The sequence below is a fragment of the Physeter macrocephalus genome, unplaced genomic scaffold (genome assembly GCF_002837175.3).
Source record: "Physeter macrocephalus isolate SW-GA unplaced genomic scaffold, ASM283717v5 random_132, whole genome shotgun sequence".
NCBI classification, from domain to species: domain Eukaryota; kingdom Metazoa; phylum Chordata; class Mammalia; order Artiodactyla; family Physeteridae; genus Physeter; species Physeter macrocephalus.
The window spans coordinates 56,727-83,654 of NW_021145418.1; the positions used below are offsets into that span (position 1 = coordinate 56,727).

Below are 26,928 nucleotides of genomic sequence, written 5' to 3' on the forward strand. Positions count from 1 at the left end.
AACCATGGGACTTTGGGGCAGTGCTTCCTGAGTAGCACACGGTCCATCCCGACTGACGTCCCCAAAGGGACAAGTGTGTGTGCACAGAATCTCTCTGGAAGGAGATACGAGAAACTGGTAATGGGAGACATCCCTGCAAAAGGAACTGGGAGGTAGACCTACTTTTCATGGTAAACTCTTTGTGCAGTTTGCATTTTCTAGCCAATCCTTGAACAGTCCAAACAGCAATTACATTTTAAAAAAAAAGCTTATTCAAAAATCTGTCGATGGGGCTTCCCTGGTGGTGCAGTGGTTAAGAATCCGCCTGCCAACACAGGGGACACGGGTTTGAGCCCTGGTCTGGGAAGATCCCACATGCCGCGGAGCAACAAAGCCTGTGTGCCACAACTACTGAGCCTGCGTGCTGCAACTACTGAAGCCCACGCGCCTAGAGCCCGCGCACCGCAACGAAGAGTAGCCCCCGCTCGCTGCAACTAGGGAAAGCCCACGCGAAGCCATGAAGACCCAACACAGCCAAAAATAAATAAATAAATAAATTGATTTAAAAAATCTGTCGAAATAACTTCAACCCTGTTTTTGGTTCATGGGGGGTGAGGGTCAGAGCCGAAGAAGAGACATGGACAGGAGAAAAAGTCATTTTAATTTTTATTAAATATACTCTCTTGTCACAAATCTTTAAAATATATAAACATTATATATAAACAAAGTGTCTTCATGGCGTCAAAATGTAACTCCAAATCAGGCCAGGCAATCAGTGAGAGGGGTGACTGCAGAGGGTGCAGGTCCGACTGTGTGCAGGGCTGGGGGGGGGGGGGGGGGCGGTGCTGCCGAGGCTCGCTTGGCTGGGAGCCACCTTGGGGAGGCACACTGGGGCCGGCAACCCTGGGGGACCCTCCCCGCTCCTGCCCAGCCTGCAGCTCAGAGGAGGGTGCTGCCTAAGCATCCATTTGGTCTCACCCGCCTGCTGTTCTCGCCTGGGGGCCCTCACGTTCCCATCCTGTCTCCCTGTGCAGGACGCCCCTGCCTCTCCTGAGCACTGGGTAAGGCTGGGAGAGAAGGTGGGTCGGACGCTTACCCAACAGGACAGCCATCACAGGCTGCTTGGGCCCCCGGGAATGAGAGTCTGGGGACAAGACTGGGGCTGGCTGGTGGAAACATGCAGGAAGGACAGAAAGAGGGGTCTTCACACCCACGGGACTAAGGCAAGAAAAACAGAAACAGGACAGAATGAAGGGAGGAAATGAAAATCACAACTGGAAATGCATGTGTGGCAGCAAAGATCCGCTCTCAGACCCTTTCAAACCTCATGGCTGCTGAGCCCACTGTGAAAAGCGACCCTCTGGTGGTCCTGGTCCTTGAACCAGATTGGACTGGTCAGGGTTTACTGTGTCTAGACCCAGGGCCAGCCAAATTGCAAAACAAAACCCAAAAAAATCAAACTCCAAATGTCATTAGGAAACAGGTGCTTCCAAGTCCCTGTGATTCCCGGTGGGCCCTGTGGGGCCTCCTCTGTGAGATCAGCTCTCTGGGGTACCCTGACTCTTCCAAGCTTCCTGCCCCCAGGCCAGATGCTGTCTCAGGCTCTCACTTTGGGAGAATCAAGGCGGCCAGCTGCCTCCATGTACTCCATTCACGGGAAATCAGACAACCCCAAGGGCCTTAAATTGCCCCATGTCCCAGCCAAGTAACTGCTCAGGTGGGGAGCCGGGGATGTGCCAGATGTCATGGGTCCCCCCCACAAGCCCCCATGCCTATGGGCAGAGAGGGTCAGGGCCTGAGGCCCAGCCTCCATTAGTGTAGCCAGTGGGGCGGGGATGAGAGCTTCCTGGCAACCCAGGCAGATGCTTCAGGCTGGTGCTCAGACCCAAACCCATGGCAATTCCTCAAACCCTGTTGCTGGGAGGAGGCGTGACCCTCCTGAGAACATTACAAACTGGGGCGGGGGGGGGGGGTGGCGCAACAGAGGGGAAGACCCAATCCCAGGGGCCCGGGATAGAGTCTGGGATCGGGGGTAACACTCTTAGGAGAAGGCTGTGCCCAAGCTGTAGACTGGGGACGGACAAGGAGTCGTGTTACCTGGGAAGTGGTGAAGGCAGGAAAGGCGGGGCAGGGCGAGAGGCTGCATTTGTAGCCACAGCTGAGCAGGAGGCTGGTCTCATGGGGACAGGGCAGGAGGCCAGGCCTCAGCCCCACACTCTCTGGGGCTCCCCCCGCCAGAGGACATAGACTCTGAACGGATATAGACTCAGAACAAGGGGCAGGCGGGGTCTGGCTCTGAGCCCAGGGGGGACCAGGTCACTAGAACCAGGGGCCTGTCCAAGGACACAGAGCGCACCAGGAAGCAGTGCTGATCCCTCGTCACTCAGGGCGTTCATGGTAATACCTCCCGGGGCAGCCCCAGCCCTGCTGAGGTGGGAAGAGGAGAGCATGGGAGCTCCGGCCCCCGCCCCCCGGTCCCAACAATGCACTTCGAGGGCCACTGGCTTTCCCCTCAGACCTGTGCGCACTGAGCCCAGGCCCCCCCAGCTTGTTCCACGAGGCGCATCCGCGCACCTCCTGGGTGGAACCGGCGCACCCTTGCTCGCTGGGCTCAGAAACAGAAGGGGTCAGCGGTCCACCGCGAACTGAAGCTCGAGAGCGGCCGACCCCACTGGCCCCTAGCTCTGCAGGTGCCGCAGCAGGATCTGCATGAGGTCAAAGGTGGTGAAGCTGATGCCCACAGCGATGGGACCCTTGAGCCAGTTCATGCTCAGGCCTTTGTAGAGGCCGCGCACCACGCCCTCCTCCCGCATGATGGTGCGCATCGTGCGCGCGATGGAGGTGCGCTGGTGGCCCGTGACGCCGGCTGTCTGCATGCGCCGCCGCACCACGTCCAGCGGGTAGGAGGCCGACTGCCCGATGAGGCCCGCGCAGGCCCCGAAGATCATGCGCTCAAAGGGGTAGGGCTGCGGGCGGCCGCTGTACTCTGCAGGGGGAGGGGTGGGAGGGGCCGTGAGGGCGATGGGAAGGGGCGCACACCCAACGGCGCACTGGCACCCACCCGTGCACCCCTGTGCCCCGCGCTCACGTGCGCCGGCAGTGTCACAGCTGCATTTCTGGACCTGACGGGCTCTCCTGGGCCTTCCCACCCAGGCCATGGCTTCCCTACTTCCTCACCTACTGGTCCCTCGTTTTTAATCAAATTTGAGAGAGAAAAGATTTTTACAAGACAGAAAAGCACAAAGAATCATATAACCAAGTCCTAAGACCAAGAACGAGCTCACACCCAGTCGCTCTTGTTTCTGGTCTAGTAAAGAAAGAAAACATCACTCAGTGGGAAGCAGCCGCATAGCACAGGGAGATCAGCTCGGTGCTGTGTGTCCACCTAGAGGGGTGGGAGGGAGACGCAAGAGGGAGGGGATATGGGGATGTGTGTACACATATCGCTGATTCACTTTGTTATACAGCAGAAACTAACACACAATTGTAAAGCAATAATACTCCAATAAAGATGTTAAAAAAAAAACAACTGGAAAAAAAAAAAAAAAAAGAAAACATCACTCATGTCCGGAACCCTCTCCACGGCCCAGCCTGCCCGACAGGCGCCCTCCCCTGGGTGCTGTGAGGACAGGTGGGCTGGAGGGAGGAAGGGGCAGCAAGGGATCAACAGGGGTTCTTTAAAAATGTGCTGTAAATTGGAAACTAGGAATTAAAAACAGGGAGATGCCCTATTCACCCAGCAGATTGGCAAAACATTAAGGAACCTGCCAGCACCACTAGGGGTGGGAAGGGGGCAGGGCACCAGGGCAAGAGCAGTCACTGGAAGAGCAGAGGGTGGAGAGTAAAACCAAAAAAAACGGGGTCTCACACCCACACAAGGAGAGGAGCTCTTTATGTCAGCTGATCACAGAAAACCCACAAATGGCCTCACGGCACCCCAACGGGGAACCCCCCCACCCCACTGCTAAAAGGATGGGTCAGAGCTGCACTACCCGGAAGTGCAGGAGGTGACCGCTCACTCACTTCTCATAACCAGGAAACAGCACAAGGCTTGTTCCTGCTACACAAAAGCGCAGGTAGAAGGGTTTCCAACGGAGGTGAGGGGTGGAGCCCCACCCCTAATAAGGAGGCTCAGGGGAGTGGGGCTGGGGGTTCTGGACAAGGGATCTCAGCTTTACCTGGACCATTTTCCTTCTTTAACAAAAAACATCCTGGAGCAAATAAGGCAGTTTGGTAATGACTGATCGGACCGGGGGGCGGCAGGTATGGGTGGGGTTAGAATGTTCTTTGTACTTTTCTAGTTTCTCAAAATTACCAAGACACACGAGAGCACTTCCCCTCCGTCTAGGTTTTACCCATAGGCGTGTGTGCGCACCAGGGGCCTCCAGCCCTCTGGGTGACACTCTGGACCTCACAAGGTTGCTCTCAAAATGAGGCATTAAAGGTCAGGAGTCCAGCTTCCCCAGGGCTGGCTTGATATGTGTCTTCTCCTGATCCAGACCCTGGGCCCCCGGCCTGCCCCTCCCAGGGGTGTCTTAGTGTCTCTCTGCCTCCACCCGCCTCCAGCTCTGTGTGACCTGAGGAGGTGCTGCCCTGGCTCCACACTCCTGACCTCTGTGCAGGCTCTTGAGTGTCTCGTAGGTGAAGAAGCTCAGGCCGGCGTAGGGAATGACCCCCAGCACGGTGGGAATGAATCCGTGGTAGAGGGTCTTCAGCCCCTCTTCTCGCGAGATGCGGATGAAGACATGAAAGATGTTGCTATACCTGCAGGACAGAGCGGGAGGTGGGGCGCGGGGGAGGCCTCAGTTCACTAATTCTCGCCTCTTCCCACGTCAGCGGGGACAGGCCTGGATGCTGACCGACAGAACCTCACAGAAGTTCTGGCATTCGAGGGGGTCATGCACGCCCAAGGCCATACGCCGCCTTCACCACTGGGATCACTCCGCCGTGCTCAGCGCTTGGCTGCGTCTGACTCCACATGAACACTTAGGGTTTGATGGAAGCAGAAACTGATCCCCAAGCTAAGAGACCCAATTACGGCCTTTCTGGAACAGCTGTGGAGCCGCATACCTGGCCCGCCCTGCGGTACGGGGGGAGGTAGAGATAGCAGAGCCTCAGCCCAGCTCTGTCTGCAGCTGGATGTGGAGGCCCAGACCCAAACCCCAGGGGCCCAATGGAGGGAGCCCACCCGTGGACCCCACTAGACACGGAGCCCCCGCTGCTGGCGAAAACGTCGCCGTGCGTGGTAGGACTCACATTTCCTTTGGGGTCACGGCCATCCGTGCCCTGACCAGGTCCAGGGGGTAGGTCAGCGAAGCGGCCGTCGTTCCAGCCAGTGCACCAGCGAGGAGGCGGGGCCAAGGGGGCAGGGCTCTGAAAGAGGGTGGGGAGAAGGTCTGACGCCAACGCCCCGGGTGCCCACAGGTCTGGGTGGGGGGAGGGATGGAGGAACGGGCACCGGCTGCAAGGAAGCCAGCCGAGTTGAAGCGGGCGGCGCCGGGGAGAGCCTCTGGGTGGATGCCATTTTGAAGTTCCCCTGGCTGCCTTGCCTTTCCCCCTCCTCGTACGAATGAATGAACAACGAGCACCTTCCCTACCCGCTCTGGGGCACAGGTAGGATCAGTGGCCGTCCTGGGACTTAGGTTCTGAGGGGAGACCGGATAAACAAGAGAAGTTCTGAAACGGTGAGCAGGTGGAAGACAGGAGAACAGGGTGATGTAATCGCGCTGAGAGGGGTTTTTTGGGGGAGGGGCGGGAGGGAGGGCTCACTCTCCGCGGAAGCCGTAGTAGCTGCCCAGTAGGCGCTTGTACTCCTCGTGCGCGCTGAACTGGATGGCGGCGTAGGGCACCACGCGCACCATGGTGGCCGAGTTTCCGCGCCACAGGCTGAGGAAGCCTTCGTTGAGGTAGGTGAAGTAGAGGACCCGGAAGGCCTCCTGGGGGGAGGGCAGGGGAAAGGGGCAATGTCAGTGCCCTCCGCCTCCGCCTGAGCAGTGCCTTTGCTGGCAGAGCGCTGGACCTCCCTGCCCACCTTACGTGGCCCAGCCCTGCGCCTGGGGGGAGCCATCGTCCCCCTCCCCCACATTCTCTGGGCTCTGCGCTAGGACCCCCGCACGCCCAGCCCCAGTCCTCCGGCCCTGGGAACTGGAAAGGCCCTGGGAACTGGAAAGCGAGCCAGGGAGAACCAGGCTTGCAAAGCAGGCTCAGAGCCCCACAGAGGGTGTTTTGTTGGCGTCTGGTAGTCTAGCTTTAAAAAATATTCTTTTCCTTTATTAAGAAGGTAACACCTGCTCCGTGTTTAAAAATAAATCAAATATGACAACTGTGAGTTTAGGCGGTCAAGTCCCCTCACCGCTACCCCAAGGATAGGGGGGTCTCCCGTCAATTCCCAGGGTGGGCTGCGTCCAGGCAGAGCTCAGGGTGCAGACGGGTGGCCTTGGCCCTGGTGCCTGGCAGGGGAGGCCTTGGTCACCTGGCGGCCCTGGAGCTGGCCTGGGGCGGGGGTGGGGGAGAACCAATGGGAAAAAGCACCTTGAAAAACGTTTCCCCAACCTCTACCACCCTCCTCCTCTGCCGCTGCCAGCCCAACAGGGCGGAGGTGAAGGTCCTAGAGCCGGGGCTCCTTGACCTAGTGGCTCACCTTGGCAGAAAATCTTTTTGAGGACACTGGAAAAAAACAAAACAAAACACAACAGAGAGTGTGAGACATGAAGGATGGGACCCTCCCCCCAAGTCTGCATGACCCCCTCCGCAGGGGTCTGGTCTGAGCATGGGGAGTGAGAGCCTCCCCTGGGAATGCCCCTCCACCCGGACCCCTACAAGGGCTGAGGTGGGGGCCTCCGCAGCAGAGTCAGCCTCCTCCCAGGAGCCTCCTTACCGCCCCCGGCCCACATCCAGGCCCCTCTGCACACCGGCTTCTCCCCAGGAAGGGGAGCCCAGCTGCCACCTGACCCCCAGGACAGTGAGGCTCTCTGTAGGGGCCTGTGGGAGGACGCACCCGTCCGGGGTTGACACCCAGCAGTCCCCACCCCTGCTGGACCCCAGTTCTGCCAGACCCCTTTGGGGGAGGCATCCCAGCCACCAGCCATGCAGGGGTCAGCCAAGGGGCTCTGGCTCCTGCAGGACAAGGCCACGGGCGTGTCTGACATCTGCGGCCTGCCCTCTCTTCTCCACGGCCTGGCCCAGGCAGCCCTAGTGCCCACTCTCCCGCTCTCCAGGGCTGCCTGGCTCACCCCCCATCCCCCGCTTCCCAAGCCTCGGCTGCGTTCCCAGGATAGCCTTGTGCTCCCAGCCGTATGCACACCACCTGCCTTCGGAGTTACACCCAGCTCCCTGTAGGGCGCTACACTGAGCATCTGTTCCAGGAACAACACAGCTGCCTGGGTGCGCGCGCGCGCGCGCGCGCGTGTGTGTGTGTGTGTGTAGTGTGCTCGGCTTCATGCTCGTCCTTTCCCATGTCAGCTTTTGAGCAAGTGGGAGGGGCCTGGCACAAGTCTGCAGTCCTTTCCTCCCAAACAGCTGAGGGGCGGGGGTCCCAGGTTGTGACCGTCCTCCTTCCCAGCACCCTTCAGGCACTGGCCACCATCTGCAGGACAGAAAGGCCTCATCTTCAGGGGACCCTGTGCCTGCTCAACCCTAAGAAGGGAGGGAGATGGATTCTTGAACTGTGTCCCCCCCCAGAGATATATCCATGTCCTCACCCCCCACACCTGTGAACATGACCTTAACTGGAATCAGAGTCTTTGCAGATATAATTAAACTGAGGTCATACTAGAGGAGGGTGGGCCCTAATCCAGTGACATGGGTCCTTATAAGAGGAGAGGACCCAGACACAGAGGGGAAGGCAGAGACTGGGGGGAAGCGGCCACAAGCCAAGGATGCCTGGAGCCACCAGAAGCTGGAAGAGGCAAGGAAAGGTCCACCCTCAGGGCCCCAGCAGGAACCAATCCTAGAGACACCTTGAATTTGGACTTTTGGCCTCCAGAAAGTGGGAGAATAAATTCCTGTTGTTCTAAGCTGCCTGGTTTGTGGTACTTTGTGACGCCAGTCCTAAACACTAACAGACTTTCTAAGTGGATTCTACAAAGGCATTTTAAAAACCACTTTGCAGAGCAGTTTGGGGGGCCGTGGAGGAGGAGGATTGCTTGGCAGCTTCTCTATCACATGGGATAGATGGACAGGCAGCGTTTACCTTGGAAGATTATTTTGGTTCGGTCCAGGGGAGCTACCGCCGTTTTGGCAAGAGCGCCAGCCAGGGCCCCTGACAGGAGGGAGCTAAGAACTTGCCTGTGATCACTCTGCAAAAAAACACACAAACACGCGGTCTGTCATCAGAGAGGGAGAGGAGGTGTCCGTTCTGCTCGGGAAGGTTTCCTGAGCGTCTTCCTTCTCGCCCTGGTCCAGGGCTGACAGACACACAGTGGCCAGAGTGACACAGCCCTGCTAGGCCCTGAGCATGCTGGGCACGGGCTGAGCCGTGGTGGGTCCAGCAGCCAGAAAGCCTGGTGGGACACAGTGAAAACCTCCTGGGCCACAGGGACCAATCACATGAGAGGTCATGCACTGGCTGGGCTGTCCCACGAGGTTCGAAGTTCTCGGAGATGGCCTACGATGGGACGAACTCCAAACGGAAGTGTCACCCCTGACCTGTCCTACTTTCAAGCCTTGGTTCCACCCGCCACCTGTGTGTGAGGGATTCTCCCGTTGCAGTGTTTCAGGGTAAAGGTTCCTGGTGGTCTGGGGAGTGGGTGGAGCATATTAGGCAAGCAGACCCTGACTGTTCAGCATGTCTCCTTTCCACAACTTTCTATCAGGACTTCAGGGGCTGGCTGACATCTGTGGCGCTTCATCCAGCCAAGGCAAGGGCGATGGTGACAGATGTGGCTGACCAGCACTGTGCATTCCCGTGGCCAGCCTCAGAGCCAGCGCTTCCCCAGCCTCAGAGCCAGCGCTTCCCCAGCCTCAAAGCCAGCGCTTCCCCAGCCTCAGAGCCAGCGCTTCCCCAGCCTCAGAGCCAGCGCTTCCCCAGCCTCAGAGCCAGCGCTTCCCCAGCCTCAGAGCCTGCGCTTCCCCAGCCTCAGAGCCTGCGCTTCCCCAGCCTCAGAGCCAGCGCTTCCCCAGCCTCAGAGCCAGTGCTTTCCCAAGTCTTCCTGCGGCTCCCCAAGCCCCGGCTCCAACAGCCCTCCTTCCCTAGAGGCCCAGGGAGCCCTGAGTTGTCTCACAGGAAGCCACCTGCTCATCGGGTTGGAGTCTCCATCCCCTCTGCTGACTCAGCCACAGAACTTTCTGGAAGTGCTCTTCTGGACATGCCCCACATGCCCTCACTCTGCAGTGCGCAAGGATGGTGAGAAGCAGGTAGCTCAGTGATCCCAGGAATCTGTGAAGTCCACTCGGACCAGGCGCCCTCAGGGGCCTGGAGACACATGCAGCAGGGTAGGGGTATGTACAAGCCTTCACCACTCCCCTCACGGGGCTGCCAGTCCACGGGGGTAGCCAGACATGAACTAACTCTTCAGACAAATGTGTGAAGAATCACAAATCTGGGAGGGGCTATGAGGAGGGGGCTCGGGGTTCCAGGAGAATGCGGGGTGAGGGGTAAGGGACCGAGGTTGAAGGATGAGGTACACCTAACTGCAGGGCTTGTGTGTGTGTGTGTGTGTGTGTGTGTGTGTGCGCGTGCGCGCGCGTGTGACACTCTTAGAGGGGGAGGAATGCAACACTCATAGGCCCCAGTGAGAAGGAGAGGAGGGCCCTGGGGGACCACAAGGATGGCAGGGTGGCTGACACAGGGAAAGGGACAGGCACAGGGAAGGGAGAAGAGACGAAAGGTGGGTGGGGCTGGACCCCACAGAGTGTGGAGGCCTGACAAGGAGGCTGGTCTTTGCCTAAAGAGAAATGGAGAAGTGTGGAAGGTGAACAGGCTATTTTAACTGGAACCAGAGAAGAGGCAGCTCCTATGAAACCCAGGATGGAGATGGCAGAGGATGGGACCAGCGGAGGCTGCGAGAGGGGAGGGATGAAGGGACATTTGGGGGGTACAACTGGTAGCCTGGGTCCGAGTGGGCATGGTGGAGTCCAGGGCTATGCCCCAAGTTTGCTCAGCTCAGCGGGTGGCTCAGGGGGAAGGGCTGGGTCTGTCCATACTCCTGGCCTGAGTCTGGGCTCGGTGCTCCCTTCACCAGCCCAGCTGACCTCTCCCTAAAAGAACAGAGTCCCGCAGCAGTGTTTTCCCCTCTCAGTTTCTGAGGCCGAGCTTCACCATGGGGTTCCATCTTCTTGCTTCACAGAGGCCTGTCACTGGGGACCCCTGCCTTTTCTGGGTCACACAGCAGGTTCTCGTCCTTTGGTCCCACTGGCTTTGAGGGGTGTGGACATCTGATGCCAGAAGGCTCAGTGGTGTTCCTGGCACCAGCTCCGAGGCCCTCTCCCTCAGTTTCCTCTCTGTGAATCAGTGTGGTGACAGCTGGCCTGGAGCCACCGTGAACAGAGGGAATGCCCTACGGGGAGTCCATGTGCTCTGTGGGCACCAGAAGTGGAGCCGATGCATCCCTTCCACCTCCTTCACCAGGTTACTTCCTGTGCGACCTGTGGTTCTTACAATCGCAAAGCCAGCTCTGCACATGGGGAACACACATCCTTAAACCCTAGCTCTCAATGTGGCACTCCAGGGACATGCTGTGAGCCCACTTCACACGCTTAGTGGAGGAGGCTGCTGCTGCCTTCGGCAGACGCTCCCACTGACTTTTTTTTTTTTTTTTTTTTTAAAGAGGCATCGGGGCAGCACATAGCTTATTTATTTATTTATTTATTTACGGCTGCGTTGGGTCTTCACTGCTGTGCGCGGGCTTTCTCTAGTTGATGAGAGCGGGGGCTACTCTTCATTGTGGTGCGCGTGCTTCTCACTGTGGTGGCTTCTCTTGTTGCGGAGCACGGGCCCTAGGCTTCAGTAGCTGTGGCACGTGGGCTCAGTAGTTGTGGAGCACGGGCTTAGTTGCTCCGTGGCATGTGGGATCTTTCTGGACCAGGGCTCGAACCCGTGTCCCCTGCATTGGCAGGTGGATTCTTAACCACTGCGCCACCGGGGAAGTCCCCACTGACCTTTTTTTTTTTTTTTTTTTTTTTTTTTTAATTTTATTTTTTTGGCTGCGTTGGATCTTTGTTGCTGCGCACAGGCTTTCGCTCATTGCAGCGAGCGGGGGCTACTCTTCATTGCAGTGCACGGGCTTCTCACTGCGGTGGCTTCCCCTGTTGCAGAGCACGGGCTCTAGGTATGTGCGCTCAGTAGTTGTGGCACACAGGCTTAGTTGATCTGCAGCATGTGGGATCTTCCCGGCCCAGGGCTTGAACCCGTGTCCCCTGCACTGGCAGGTGGATTCTTAACCACTGCGCCACCAGGGAAGCCCCCCCAACTGACTCTTAAATGACCACAGCTGGCTTATTCTTTAAAGAGCTTGGTTGGCATAGGCATCACTGAATGGTCAAAGTCTCCATACCCATCATATGGAGAGATCCTGCAAATGAAAAAGGAGGCAGGCAGCCCGACGGAGAGGAAACAGGCGATCCACAGATGGGAGCCACACCAGCGGTGAACATCACGAGAAGATGCCTGGGACATCTAAAGAAATGGGACCTTGCAGAGTGAGCTCCCTGCACTGGGCTGGCCAAGCAGGCCAAGACTGACGTGGGTTGTGCCAGCCAGTGCAGAGGAAAACCGGCGCTGTGTGTGTCCCAGTGCACGCCAGGCACGGGGGCCTTTGCTGGGCATGTCCGCTTGGTGGGATCCATCGGGCCAGTGGAGGGAAAGCCACATCTCCCTCACACTCTGCCGCGAAGTTCACTAAACTGTGAGGGATGGGTGCCTGCTCTGGGGCTTGCCCCCCCTGCCCCCAGCATGGTGACGGTGGCCCCGAGAATCAGTCCTCCTGCCCGCCTGGCGTTCCACAGGGAGACTTGGAATTTGGGGAAAGGTCAGGAGGGCCAGAGGATGATGCTGCTTCAGGCTTTGAGCCCATGGACTTTGAGAACTGCCTGCGAGTGCCTGAGCCAGCCTGGCAGTAAAGGTGGGTTAGTCCATGCCCTAGGTTCAGCTGGGAGAACTTCTACCAGTTTCTATGGTGAACAAGCGCGGGGCTGATCCAATTTCTTTTCTTTTTACTTTTTCTTAAATATTTACTTATTTATTTATTTGGTCATGCCGTGTCTTAGTTGCAGTGGGTAGGCTCCCACAGGTGCAGCTCATGGGCTCCTTAGTTGCAGCACATGGGCTCCTTAGTTGTGGCATGTGAACTCTTAGTTGCAGCATGCACGTGGGACCTAGTTCCCTGAACAGGGATCGAACCTGGGTCCCCTGCATTGGGAGCGCACGGAGTCTTCACCACCATGCCACCAGGGAAGTCCCTGATCCAATTTCTTTATGAGGGAATAAGGCTTTTGTCTTCAGTTGAAGGGCATAATCGGAGATGAATTTCAGAGCTGAGGGTAAACTCCTCCCTGGAGCGAGGAGTTCCCCTGCAGCCCACCCCACCTTTGGCTAATTCTTCTGTGTTGGCAAATCTGAGTGAGAAAAGGGGCTCAAGGACACCTTCAACATCCCAGCCAAATTTGGGAGAGGTTTTGGCTTCTTGCCAAGTGGTAGGGCAGCTGGATCCACAGCACAAATGGGGCTATAAAAATGGAATAGGAGGCGGCCTGCATCACCCCCTCACCCCCCGGCCTCGCCCTCAGCGTGTTAGGGGGTGATTTGTAATGGGGTGCGAGTACAGAAGAGGGACTGGTGAGAATGCCCAATGGGGGGGGCCAGGGTACTTGCCTTTGAAGACACATGAGCGGGCAGGACGGGCTCAGCATCCTCACGCAAACGCACCACGCCTTCCTTCACACCATTACCCATTCCAGGCCTGCTCAGGATGGTGGGAGACTCAGTCCTGGGGAGCAAGAAGGGACGAGGTGAGAATCTGGCCTCCTCCACCAGCCTGGGGCCTCTGACTCATCCTCAAGTGGCCCAATGCCAGCACTGCCCCAGTGGCACACTTCTCCTAACCTGGCTTCTGTCTCTCTGCAGGACAAAGACACCCGAACCTGCATCTGGACGCCACAGTCCCCTGATCTGATTGCTTAATCATTTACAAAAGCTCTTCTGATCAGCTCTTTTATTTCATCCTCACAAATGGGCCTCTGAGTCCTCTGTTTTCTACCCTAGTACCAACCGCCCAGATTGGCTCAGAGAGGTTAAGCTGACAGCGAGGTCACACAGCAGGAGGCAGGGGCATGGCAGGGTGTAGGGTGTGGAGGCTGGAGGGCTCCACCTGCCCTGGAGCCCAATGCCCTCTGGGCTTATGCCAGCCTGGACCTAAGACTCCGTCCACAGAAATACTTTTAGAAAATTAATCTTTGTCCTACTGTGTGGCTGCCTGCCCTTTGCGGACAAGCTATAGTAAAGTGTCCTAATACTTGAGGATTCCTCCATGGAAACCTGTAAGCAGATAAGTTAGGGGGTCCCCAGAGAAAGAGAACCAGGAATGGCTCTCTTGACATAAGAGAGGCCATTTTGGCCTAAGCCATTTTGTGAGCTAAGCCTGGCAGCAATGCTTGCCCTTGAACAGGTCTCGGTAATTAATGATCTGAAGGGAACAAAGGAATTCAGGAACAGAGAAAAGGCAGTCAGACAGTAGTGCAGTGATAAAGCAGAGTCCTAGTTCCTCCTCAAGGGATAGACATAATAAATAAATATATCTTTGAGTTCTTTGCGAACTAAGGCCCCCACCCAGGGGGAGGGTGGAATGATGTTGACCCTCTTGACTTCAGTCAACTAAAGCTTGGACTCTGTGGACCTTTGCCCCAATTCTATGCTGAATTCTCCTCTGTTCAAGCCCCTTCATGAATATGCATGTACCCTGAGCTTAAAACTTCCCCAGTGTTGCTGTTCGGGGAGACACTGCTTTGGGAAAGGTCCCCGGTGTTCCCCTTACTTCCTGAAAGTCATAATAAATCCTTCCTTCTCCCTCCCCCATCTTTGGCTTGGTTGTGTCTATTGGCTTGCCACTCACCAAGAGATGAACCCAGTTTTCAGGTAACACAGGCTCGTGTCCAAATTTCTTCTTATGAAAGAATGTTTTTTCCTCTTGTAAGGACACCAGTCCTATTGGATCGGGGTCCACCCTAACAACCTCAAGTAATACATCCTTCCTTCTCCCCATCTTTGACTTAGTTGTGTCTATTTGCTTGACACCCACCAAGACATGAAGCCAGTTTTCGGATAACAAACCTACCTTTAACCTCCTACTGCAGGTGCACTCAAAGCTCAGCCAACCACAGGGAGGGGACCAGGAGGAAAAAAGGATGAAGGACTGGTGTCACGGAGATGCCACTGGGCACCGGTATGCTTGGAGGTATCCCTTGCTTTAAAATCACCCAATGAATCAATATGCTTTCCTGTAAAATGATGCAAATGAGGCAGATGCCCCCCTGAGACAGCTCTGGAAGCCCCTCCTGCCCTCCAGGTCCTCCCAGGTACCCGCTGGTACGGAACATCCTAGGAAGCACAAGCAGGATTCTGTTCCAAGTGGCCTCTGCCGCTGTTTCCTACCTAAAATGGTCCCTGGCTCGGGGATGAACAGCTGCTTCTAAGACGGGGCCAGAAACTCAACGATGAGCCTGGACCACCCTGAGGTGTCAGGCAGGAACCAAAGTCAATGGGACTGTGAAAATGGGACACAAAGGCAAATCAAAGAGCTCCTAGTGGCCAAAGCAGGAACACTGTGAGCAACAAAATCAATAAAGCAGTGTTGGGTTGTTTTTTTTTTTTCTTGGCTGCACCAAGGCATGAGGGATCTCAGTTCCCCAACCAGGGATCGAACCCGTGCCCCCTGCAGTGGAAGCACGGAGTCTTAACCACTGGACCACCAGGGAAGTCCCAGAAGTGATGGATTGTAACCCAAAGTGTAAAATAAATAGCCAAGAGTCCACATGGATATAAATAAATGATTGAATAAATAAATAAATGGGGGAGAAGAGACAAATCTCCCAGGCAGAAGAATCCCAAATAAGTTACACAGATGCTCAGTGCTGGAGGAAGGGAAGCGTAAGCACGACCCCTTAGGTGTGGGCCACGCGGCAACTTCCTTCCAAAGGGCACAGCACAGAAAGGGGGGAAGGGAGTAACTTTACAGTGAGGACACCTGACGGACACCACCTCAGCCACGTGACCAAGGTCAACACCACAGTGATAAGTCACACTGACGGCACGTGCCCTGGACACGTGTGTGATGAGAAAGGCACTTCCCTTCTGTGGTTCTCCTCTCCAAAGCCCAGTCCAACCATGAGAAAAACACCAGACAAATCCCAACCAAGGGCCAAGGGCCATAGAACACCTGACCAGTTCTCATCAAAACCGTCAAGGTCATTGAAACCAAGAAAGTCTGAGAAACTATCTTAGCCCAGAGAAGCCTAAAGAGATGTGACGACTAAAAGTAATGTGAGGATCCTGGGACAGAAAAAGCATATTAGGGAAACACTAAGGAAATGTGAATAAACAATGGACTTCAGTTAATAATAATGTATCAGTATTTGTACATCAGTTGTGACAAATGTACCATACCAAAGGAAGATGTTATTAATACGGGAAACTGGGTGTGTGCGGTGGAGGGGAACTCTGAATTACTTTTGCAATTTTTCTATAAACCTAAAACTGCTCACAGACAAACAAACAAACAAAGAGAAACTAGGCCTTAGGGATCTTTTCCAGCCAGTGGCTGGGGTGTCAGTCTGTGGAGGACACTGTGACTCTATCGCCCTCTGTGCGTCCGGCGGCTGCTCAGTGACACCCCCAACACTATGGACCCCGAGGGACTGTCCTCACACCTGGGCACCCGGATGCAGATGGTGCAGCCTTTCTTTGTTTCTTCTGGCTGCGCTTTGCAGCGTGTGGGATCTTAGTTCCCCGACCGGGGATCGAACCCGTGCCCCCTGTGCCCCCTGCAGTGGAAGTGCGGAGTCCTAACCACTGGACTGCCAGGGAAGTCCCGGTGCGGCCTTTCTTAGGGCTGGGTCAGGCGTGGTGAATGTGGACACGTTCTGCAAAACTGCCCTCCTGAGAAAGGATCCAGCCCTTTAGTCCCGGCCTCATACAGTCTAGAGTCTGAGCACTCGCCTCCCTCCCTCCCTCTGACTCCTGCTCCAAGCTCCCTAGGAGGAAACAGAGTTTCCCCAGGCAGGCGGTGCAGGCTCAGGCCCAGGCTGCTCGTGTTGCCCTCTGAAGCATTCTTCAACCCCTGGGCCCAGGGCCTGCCCTGGGAGCTCTGCAGACGGCTCAGACAGGGCCTCGGTGTGGTGGACGCAAACAGAAACAAAGGCACCACACAAACCAGTGCAGACCTACAAGAGCGTGTCACTGCAGGTGACAGAGCGCCAAGGCTGAGTCACGGGAAGGCACCTGCAGGGGGCTGAATGGTGGCCCCCCTCCAAAACATGTCTCCCTGGAATCTGTGAATGTGGCATTATTTGAAAAAAGCCTTCACAGATGTAATTAAGGTAAAGATCTAGAGATCCCTACCCTGGATGAGGGTAGGTCCTAACAACAATGACAAGTGATCTGATAAGAGACAGAAAAACAGACACAGGCAGGGAGGCCGTGTTTAGACAGTGGAAGAAATTGGAATGATACACACAAGCCCCAAGCCAAGCAACACACGGAGCATAAAAGCTGGAAGAGACAAGGAAGAATCTTCCCCTAGAGCCTTAGGAGTGGCTCTACAGGAGGATTAATCTGGGATTTCTGACCTCCAGAACTGTGAGAGAATAAACTTCTGTTGTCTCAAGACAGTTTGTGGTGATTTGTTACAGCGGCCAAAGGAAACTAAGATCCTTTTTGGAGGAGAAGCTGGGGTGCCTCAGGCCCCCCAACCCCAAGCAGAAGGGGCAGCCAGAGTCTGCAAGCTGCTTCCGCCAGGGCCCGGTGCCTCCAGGAAGCTCCCCAGGATTGCAGGGCAGAGAGAAGGAGATTCCTGTCCTAGGGCAGTGGCGGGGTGGGGTGGGGGGAGGTCTCAAGTTTTTGCCTCTTAGGCCAAAGGCTATTTTCCTAGGAAGTAAAGAGCTATTTGCCCTTTCATAAACAAAAACAAAAAAAACTCAAGACAAAGGCAAAGAAACAGCCGGATCACTGGGAAGGAAAAAAAATAACTTAAAAACATAACAGGTACCAGACTGCACTCATAATGAGAAAAGTGGGTTTAACCTTTGGTGGGGGGCTGTTGGCATGTGTGGGGACAGTAATGCAACTGGTAGATGAGACTGAGGCAGGTTGTGGGGAGCATCTCTCTGCAGGTGATTTGGCAGACGCCTTGGAATGTGTGCTGTGCCCCCAGACAGGTGAGCATGAAGCCTCGTGGGTCAGTAAGGCCACAGCCAGGTGCTGGTCCCAGTGAAGGTACGAAGGTCTGGATGGGAAGCTATGGGGGAGCAAGGAGAGGGGGACAGGGAGAATGTGTGACCTAAGCCCTCACAGGAGGATGCCACCCAGCCTGTCACTAATGAGTGAACCTACCTGAACCCAGGTGGGAGGCTGTCCAGATGCAAAGACTGGAAGCAGACTAGGTGTTTAAAGAGTGCTGTCAACAGTGATGGGGGGGCTTCCCTGGTGGCTCAGTCGTTAAGAATCTGCCTGCCAATGCAGGGGACACGGGTTCGAGCCCTGGTCCGGGAAGATCCCACATGCCACAGAGCAAATAAACCCGTGCGCCACAACTACTGAGCCTGCACTCTAGAGCCCACATGCAGCAATGAAGACCCAACGCAGCCAAAAAAGAAAATAAATTAGTAAATTTATAGAAAAAAAGAGCTATATCTTCTACATTAAAAAAAAAAGTGACCAAGAACAGACCTGATAAATAGCATAAAGTATTTTTCATCTCTTGTTATGGGGATGAATTAAGTGACTTAGATGAACTATTAGATAACTAGTAACAGTACCCTAAACTGTCCTTTAAATTTTAATAAAGAATCGCTCGCCTCGCCGCAGCTAGAGAAAGCCTGCACGCAGCAACGAAGACCCAACGCAGCCAAACATAAAACCCCCCAAAAAACAGTGATGGGGACTCTCCATACAGGGGAGGAGACAAGGGCATGGAGGGAGCCTGACTGTGGATCTACATACTTTCCAGCAGTTTGCATTTTGCCTCCCCCCACTCACCTCTTCAAGAATAACAGAGGACACAACCCACGTGTGGCTGACCCAACCCCCGCTGTGCCCTTCCCAGGTCAGAGCCCCTCCCCCCGCACTCAGGCCCCCCCACCCCCGCCACGCCCCCTACTGGCTTCCTTCCCCCAAACTGCCACAAGGTTCTGAATTTAGCGCCCAACCTGCCCCGAGAGGCCTCCCTTACTGAACTGGGGTCCCCACCATGCACACAGCATCCATACTCAGGACTGGTGCCAGGCTCCCCCTGCCACCAGTGTGGGGTCGCGGTGCCTGGGACTTCTCCGTGCCCAGCCCCCCAGGTCAGGCCCCCTTATCTGTGCCCAAGAACATGGGCTCTTTTGGGTGTTGTCTGGAGTCCATCATTGGTCAGATGGTGACCAACAGCCCACGTGGCTGAGGGTGAGGCCCAGAGTATATGGCGGGTGGCCTCAGCTGGCTCTCGAAACTCTGAGGCCGGAGCCCCCTCCCTCCCGACTTCCTCCAGCCCCTGCGGCCCCTGCTGCCTCCGTCTCTCCAGGGCCAGAGGCCTGGGCTCTGCATCAAGGCAGGCAACTGGGCCAGATGGTTTCTTCACATTCTTTTGTTTCTATTGTACCTCGTCCCTTCTGTTGTTGCCAGTAATACCGAATTTTTTTAAAAATTATTTTTATTTATTTATTACTATTATTTTTTGGCTGCGTTGGGTCTTCGTTGCGGCGTGGGCTTTCTCTAGTTGAGGCGAGTGGGGGCTGCTTTTCGCTGCAGTGCGCAGGTTTCTCATTGCGGTGGCTTCTCGTTGCAAAGCACGGGCTCTAGGCGTGTGGGCTTCAGTAGTTGTGGCACGAGGGCTCAGTAGTTGTAGCTCGCGGGCTCTAGCGCACAGGCTCAGTAGTTGTGGTGCACGGGCTTAGTTGCTCCGCGACATGTGGGATCTTCCTGGACCGGGGCTCGAACCTGTGTCCCCTGCATTGGCAGGCGGATTCTTAACCACTGCTCCACTGGGGAAGTCCCTCTTGTTCTGTTTTTGTTTTTTTACCCTGCTCTGCACAGCATGCGATGCAGGATCTTAGTTCCCCGACCAGGGATCGAACCCGTGCCCCCTGCAGTGGAAGTGTGGAGTCTTAACCACTGGACCACAAGGGAAGTCCCTGGCACATTTCATCTTGTAAGTTCCAAAACCACTGACAAGGTAGGTCTCCCATTCTGGTCCTCATCTCACAGTCGGGGAGGCACAGGCGGTCAGAGGTTCTAAGCTTGGGTCTACTATCATGGCTTGCCCACAGCGGCCTGGCCTCGATGTGATGCCCTCTTCTACAACTCTCACCAGCACCACGGACCAGGTCCTTCAACCCAATGCCCTCTTAGGACCCTCTCGTGTTCTCCAGCCCCTCGGCCTTCTCGTGTCCCACAAAATCCAGGCTTGTTAGTTGCCTCTGCTCTTAATGCTTCGTCACCTAGCTAACTCCTTGCTGGCTTTCAGGTCTCCGGAAGCCTTCCCGGCCCCCTGAATTAGCACCCCCAGCCTCTGCTCAGGACCAATCAATTACAGCGCCCCAATCACTTGGGGAAGGTCTGAACCACACCCATGTTCTGTACCCTTCTGAGCCAGTGTTTCTGCCTCCTTCACTCCTGTCCCTCACCCTGGCACACAGATATTTACAGATTGTAGAAAAATAGTATTGTAAGGCTTCAAGTTCGTTCCAATCCTAGAGGCCGTGCTGGTGCTGGCATTCCAGGATGCCGTATAAAACGTCGGTGTCTTACAGTGGCTGGAAGCACGGTGCTATGGGTGAGTTGTTTGAAGGAGGACAGGGATCTGGATTCAGAACAATCTAGGTCTGTCCTAGCTTCCCCACGTTCTCCCTATGTATCTTCGGGCAAAGGTCCCCTAAAGCCTCGGTCACCTTTCTGTAAAACTGGGATGGATCTAGGACCAAGCTCACAGCCTGGTAAGCATGTGCCAAAGGGTGGCAGAGAGCAAAATGAAGACATAATGTTCACTTGCCTGGGTGCTTGCTATCTCTGAGCAGATGCCCCCATCTTCCAGCAGGAAGGCAGGTGAGTGAGGGAGCCCACAGGGGCTGGGCATATGGGCCATCTGGAGGGGCTGAGAAGTGTGCCCCGACCCTGCTGGCCTTGTCTTGTCTGAAATAGCAGAGGCTGCTGGACAAGCACCTTCTTCAATAATGCCCTGACAAGAATGCTGGCTTCACAGCTATAGGGGTTACATGAGGTCTTCCGAAGTTCATGTCCACCCAGGACCTCAGGAAGTGACTTTATTTGGAATAGGGTCTTTCAGGTATAATTAGTTAAGGCTATCAAGATGAGATCACCTTGGCGACTTCCCTAGTGGTCCAATGGCTAAGACTCCGTGCTCCCAATGCAGGGGGCCCACGTTCGATCCCTGGTCAGGGAATTAGATCCCACATGCCGCAACTAAAAGACCCTGCATGCCACAGCTAAAAGATCCTGCATGCCGCAACAAAGATCCCATGTGCTGCAACTAAGACCCTGTGTAGCCTAAATAAATAAATAAATAGGGGCTTCCCTGGTGGCGCAGTGGTTGAGAGTCCACCTGCCGATGCAGGGGACACGGGTTCGTGCCCCGGTCCGGGAAGATCCCACATGCCGCGGAGCGGCTGGGCCCGTGAGCCATGGCGGCTGAGCCTGTGCGTCCGGAGCCTGTGCTCCGCAACGGGAGAGGCCACAGCACTGAGGCCCGCGTACCGCAAAAAAATAAAAAAAAAAAAAAATAAATAAATAAATAAATAAAAAGATGAGATCATATTGGATTTGGTGGACCCTAAATCCAATGATGGGTGTCCTTATAAGAGGTCTCACACACACACACACACACACACACATCCAACATCTGGGAATAAATATTCTAAATAATCCCCAAGGTATATAAGACCAATGATCCTTTGTAGGTCTTATTTAGGATCTAGGGTATCCTAATTTTACAGGTTTGAAGCACAGGACACTTTAAAATAGGTCATCAGTTAAAAACATTAATCCAACAGCCCTTCCAGTGGCTACATCTGAAATTGCAAATGTAGCTGTGATAAGGTTTACTTTTTCCCTTTATAGTCAGGGTAGTTAATTTTAAAATACACTCCTGAAAAAAAAATAAAAATTAAAATAAAAATAAATAAATAAATAAAAAGATGAGATCATATTGGATTTGGTGGACCCTAAATCCAATGATGGGTGTCCTTATAAGAGGTCTCACACACACACACACACACACACACACAGGGAAGAAGGCCATGTGAAGATGGAGGTGGAGATTAGGGTGATGTGGCCAACAAGCCAAGGAACTCAAGGACTGCCTCTGGCAGCCACCAGAAATAGGGAAAGATTCTCCTTCAGGAGCCAGCCATGCTGTCTTAGTCAGTTCTGGCTGCTGTGACAAAACACCACAGGCTGGGGCTTCCCTGGTGGCGCAGTGGTTGAGAGTCCGCCCGCCGATGCAGGGGATGCGGGTTCGTGCCCCGGTCCGGGAAGATCCCACATGCCGCGGAGCGGCTGGTCCCGTGAGCCATGGCCGCTGGGCCTGCGTGTCCAGAGCCTGTGCTCCGCAGCGGGAGAGGCCACAACAGTGAGAGGCCCGCGTACCACAAAAAAAACAAAACAAAAACACCACAGGCTGGGTGGCTTATAAACAATAGAAATATATTTCTCACGGTTCTGGAGGCTGGGAAGTCTAAGGTCAAGGTGCCAGCAGCTTTGGTCTCTGTTCAGAATGCTCTTCCTGATTCACAGATGGTGGCCTCTCTGTGTCCTCACATAGCACAAGGAGCAAGGGGGTTCTCTTGGGCCTCCTTTATAAAGCCATTAATCCCATTCATGAGGGCTCCACCCTCATAACCGAATCATCTCCCAAAACCACACCTCCTAATACCATCACACTGGGGATTAAGGTTCAACATACGAATTTTAGGGGAGACACAAGCATTCAGTCTATAGCACCAGCCAACACCTTGATTTTGGACTTCTGAACTCCACAACAGGGACAGAATAAACTTCTGTTGTTTTAAGCCACCCAGCTTGGCGTTATTTGTTATGGAAACCCCAGGAAACTAATACAGCAAGAGTCTGAGACCAAGCCCCCCAAGTGTGTACTGTCCCTTGGCTAGTGACCTGCCCATGACCCCGAGGTCACTGCACCTCTCTCTGGACCTTACAGGCTGCCCAGCTGGCAGAACTTCAACAGAAAACCTGGCTTCTCCTGATCTTTGTTGAGACCCTGGAACCCAAGCACTCAGCTGCAGCAAAAGGTATTCAGTGAAGAAAATAAATGTTGACAAGCATATTTTAAAAATAGCACAGGGACCAGGGAGGAGCCACTGGGGGAACATTCTACTTCTTAAACTGGGTGGTGGTTTCGTTACTCTTTCTACCGTCTTTCTTTTCATGCACACATTTCATACTTTTATTATTAAGAAGTATTTCACACTTAAAATAAAAAATACAATGCATTTTTAAAAGAGCTGGCTTGCAAAACCCAAACAAGCTAATAGCTCTGATCATCTCAATATTCCTCTAATGTCTAACTGCCAAAATAGAAGAGAAGAACCAAAAAACGGGATGACACATGGGAAAAGGCCTGCCCTCAGTCTGATGACGCCCTCCACCTGGCACCAATAGTGGGAAATCACCGACAACTCAAGAAAATCTCAAGACAACTTCTCAAATAGATTTAACATCTGACTTGTCTCAATCTCATCTGACACCTTCATTCTTTTGCCGGATCCCGGTGCTTAAAAAAAAAAAAAAAAAAAGAGCAACAGCCAACATCTCAGACCTCCCCTCCTGGGACTCCAGGTGACACCTGCATCTCCTTCTCTAGAAGGACCGCCTCCCCTCCACCCCAACCCCCAAGGTTTCCTTCAGAGCTTTGCAGAGGAGGGACTCAAATATTTCTTGGACTGAGCTTTAGACTCTGGAAGAGAAACAGAAATCTAATGTTTAATCACCACCCCCATGGGCCAGAACACCTCAGAGACAAGATAGGAAGACTGGAGAGACCAGAACACTTGATAATAACCGTCCTGGCCGCTGGGGGAGGAAACGCATTCCAACTTCACAGCTGAGAGAATACTGATGACAGCACAGCCTCCAGAGAGGAACATTAACCATTTAAATGGACATGCCCTTTGGCCTGGCCACTCCTAGGAAGCTGCTGCAGTTGGATGTTAAACTCCATGAAGACAGAGAGGTTTCCACGCGTCTGTGCACTGCTGGAGCCCCACACACGTTTACTACATATTTGCTCATGCAAAATTCTATCTATCCATTGCAGTTCGGTTTGTAAAAGCAAAATACCAGCAACAACTTAAACAGCCATCAGTAAGGGACTTGTTTTAAAATCACTCACCCTTTTGATAAAATTTGATACACATTTACCAGTGGTATTAAAAGGGGTGGTGAGGGGGAATATGCACATCTTCCCCACAGCCATAGACTATCTCTGGAAGGGAACATTATCATACAGGAGAAACTATTAACAATGAGGGCCTCCAAAGGGGGATGGGGAACCAGCATGGGGAGACCTGCCTGTTTTTTACTGTTATGCCCTTTTGTACTGTTTGATTTTATTTATTTTTTTTACCATGTACGTTAATGACCTTGTCAGGGTTTATTCATATATTCGCACGTGTGTGTGTATATATATATATAATATATGTATGTACATACATATATATAAAATGTGTGCATGTGTATATATGTACATATATATATGCATATACATACACATACATACACACACATTTTAAATGACTCCTTTTGAATTTGGACAGAAAAGCCCAATGGCTTCAGTTTCCACTGAAGCCGAAGGTGACAAGACCCTCCAGAACATTCCAGCACCATCTTTGCAGGGAGAGACAGGAGAGGGATAAGAAGTACTATGCAAGCGTTACAGGAAACGGCATGTTATTGCTTTTTTAACAGTAAAGCCACCAGCCTCTTTCCACACTGCACACTTGCAAATCACCCTCCAGGGAACTTGAAAAGTTCCAGAAAAATCTTTATCCCCAGCACCATGCCAGGCTCCAGTTTTGCAGTTTGTGTCTAAGCAGCTGAAACATTAGCTCTCTCACTCTGAAGAGTGTTGCCTTACTCTCTCGGTTTATCAGCTTTAAGGCCCCAGGAGCTCTCCCGGGTCAGTGAGGGGCCTCAGTCTGTAAGAGCTAGGCCAGAGGGTGGAAGCCCAGCAAACCCCACCACCACCCCCAGGCGACCCTACCAGCTGGGCCGGTGGCACCCTAGGTGTTGAAGCCCAGCTGCAACGGGGCCCCTGTCTCCACCAGCCCCAGGGCTCTGAGACACGTGTTCAGAAAGTGACCAGGGGCCGCCCCTTCCAGCTCAGCCCTTCCGGACCCAGTCAAAGACAGGACTCCTGAGGAACCGCTGCAGGGAGGGTGGGGGTCCCCTCCCCTCCCCTCCCCTCCCCTCCCCTCCCCTGCCAACCCCTCAGAGAAAACCACAACAGATGGGCAAAAGTGGGGGAGGTCCGCAGAGAAGGGTCAGCAGCAATGCTCAGGAAGGGGTGGGCAATGCCACCCCAATTCAAATCGCTTTAGGTTTGTTGCTGGTAAAATGGAGATAATTCCGGTTTTGTCTGGCCCATGGGATTATTCAAAGCCCGGAAATCACATTATAGACCGTCATAAGTGAAAAGATAACATCTGGGTGCGCTTTTCCTTGGGCGGGTGGGGTGGAGGTTGCAGCGATCCTGAGATAGCAAGGCTTGGGTGAATGTTGGAAAACCTGGATTACGGAGGGGGCACAAACACAGGTGCATGTGGAAGAAAGTACGGGTGGGAGCACAGACTGGGGGTGTTCAAGTCAGAGGGGGCTGCCAGAGGGGTACTGGGCAGGCATGTGCATGTGTGGAGAGAGTACCTGAGGGCACTGACCCAGATTACTTAAGGTGGGGGGCAGTGAGAGGGGCCCAGACTTGGCTGTGAGAAAAGCCAGCGAGGGGATAGGAATAAGCACAGATGTGAGTGGGGGACGGTGAGTTTGGGGTCACAGGCTCAGGTGTTGGGTGTGGAGGTGCAAGCCCAGGTGTGGTGGCGCGGGGACCGGTGTGTGTGTGTGTGTGTGTGTGTGTGTGAGAGGACGCCCTGTGGTGTGGGGCTGTCATCGAGGGTAAGTCTCAAGCGACGTGTCGGTGGGTGTTCATGAGCAGGGGCGCGGTGTCAGGGGTGTGAGGGGGAATATAAGTGCGGGCACGGAGTCAGGTGCGTGTAGGGGTGCAGAGTCAACTGTGCGGGGCGCCTGGGGGCGCGGCCCCAGGGGTGTGGGGGGATGTCAGCGAGGCGGACGGTCTCACGTGTATGAGGGGAGATGTCAACGAGAATGGATGTGGTGTCAGGTATGTGTGGGATGACGGAGAGAGGCTCCGATCCGGATGTGGGAGCCCCAAGGGGGCACCAGACTAGCGGTGTTGGGGGCGGGGGGGGTAGGCTCTAACCTCTCCCAGTCCCCGCGATGCTGCTGTCACGCCCCGCCTCGTCCGCCCCCGTCCCGGGCCCATGACAGCAATGGGCCTCGCCCTAGGTCGGCCCGAGGGGCGCGGGCCCCCTCGACGCCTGCGCCGCCCCGCGCCCCGCGTGCCCCCTCACCGACTGGGACGTGTCGCTGCCGCCGCTGCCGCCGCCACCTCCAGCCGCCACAGCCCCGCCTCGCGCACCCTCCGCGCGCGCCGCGGGAGGGGTCCACGCCGTACTCCAATTGGCTGCGTGCTGGCCAACCATCTCTGGAGACAGCTGAGACTGGCAGACATGAAGCGGACGGGCAGCTCCTGAAGCCAATCATTGAGGAGTAGAGGCGGGGCTATCGGGAGACACAGTAGGTCCCCAGGGTGGTCCTCCTGGGCGCGAGGTGCCGGGAGGCTAGGGCCTGGAAGCGGGCGAAGATTGGAGCTTTGGAAGAAGACGGGCATCCCTGGTGACCAATCGCTGTGGAGTAAGGGCGGGGCTCCGAGGAAGCTGGCGCTACTGGCGCAAGAGGAACGGAGGGCGTAGCCCGGAGAGCGACGGAGATTGGCTGTGATGCCAAAGACGGGCAGGGCCGGCGGCCAATCGTAGGGGCCGTGCGCCCTGGACACGACTTGGAGCAAAAGAGGTGCAGAGTTTGGCCAGGAGCGCGGTGGCCGGAGGTGGCCTCGGGGGTCACACGCAGGGTCCCCTGAGGCTGTGGCGAAGTCAGACCCTCGGGCCACCCAACGCAGAAGCAGGACCTCCAACTTGGGCCCTGAGCTTGGCCATCACGGCTGAAGGACTCGTGGATGATTCTTCATCTCCTCGCTACCCGCTGTTCCCCTGCAAATGATACGGAGACGGCAGAGACTCGCTGGAGGTCACTCAGCTGCAGCTCCGGGTAGTGCGAAGACGTGGAAATAGGTGGAATCCTACTCACGCACTTTGTGATTTTCTGGAAATGTTTGACTTCTCCGAGTTCAAGCTTTCTCCTCCACAGGATCAAATGACCTCCCTGTAGGGACCACCTCCCTGCTAAGCCTTTGGTGAATTAACCGAATCCTAACCACAAGCCCATGAGGTCAAAGAGACCACTGGCCCCACTTTACAGAAATCAGAGCACAGAGAGGTCAAGTTCCTTGCCCTTGGGGTAAGGGGTAAGGCGGTGTCAGAGCACAGCCACTGGGGCCCTGAGTGACTAGGGTTTGAATACTTGTCCAGCCACTGTCTGACTGCATAACCTTGAGCAAGGCACTTATGAGCCTCAGTTTCCTCATGGGACAATGA

The 26,928-nt window shown here is 54.8% G+C and overlaps 1 protein-coding gene across 2 annotated transcripts; it reads right to left on the reverse strand.

The window, feature by feature from the left end:
* Positions 1-628: 628 nt before the first annotated feature.
* SLC25A42 (solute carrier family 25 member 42) lies at positions 629-26,405 on the reverse strand. Of its 2 annotated transcripts, XM_055082465.1 has the most exons (9): positions 25,786-25,874; positions 12,788-12,902; positions 9,211-9,391; positions 8,171-8,276; positions 6,620-6,645; positions 5,749-5,915; positions 5,236-5,352; positions 4,592-4,743; positions 629-2,965 (listed from the first exon to the last, which is right to left on the reverse strand). In XM_055082465.1, exons 2-9 carry the CDS (start codon positions 12,823-12,825, stop codon positions 2,658-2,660), a joined length of 1,095 nt encoding a protein of 364 aa, XP_054938440.1. In that variant the 5' UTR covers positions 12,826-12,902; positions 25,786-25,874; the 3' UTR covers positions 629-2,657. The 2 variants fall into 2 exon arrangements, with proteins under 2 accessions (XP_054938440.1, XP_007117018.2); XM_007116956.4 differs by lacking the exon at positions 9,211-9,391 and having other exon boundaries at positions 25,786-26,405.
* Positions 26,406-26,928: the final 523 nt, after the last annotated feature.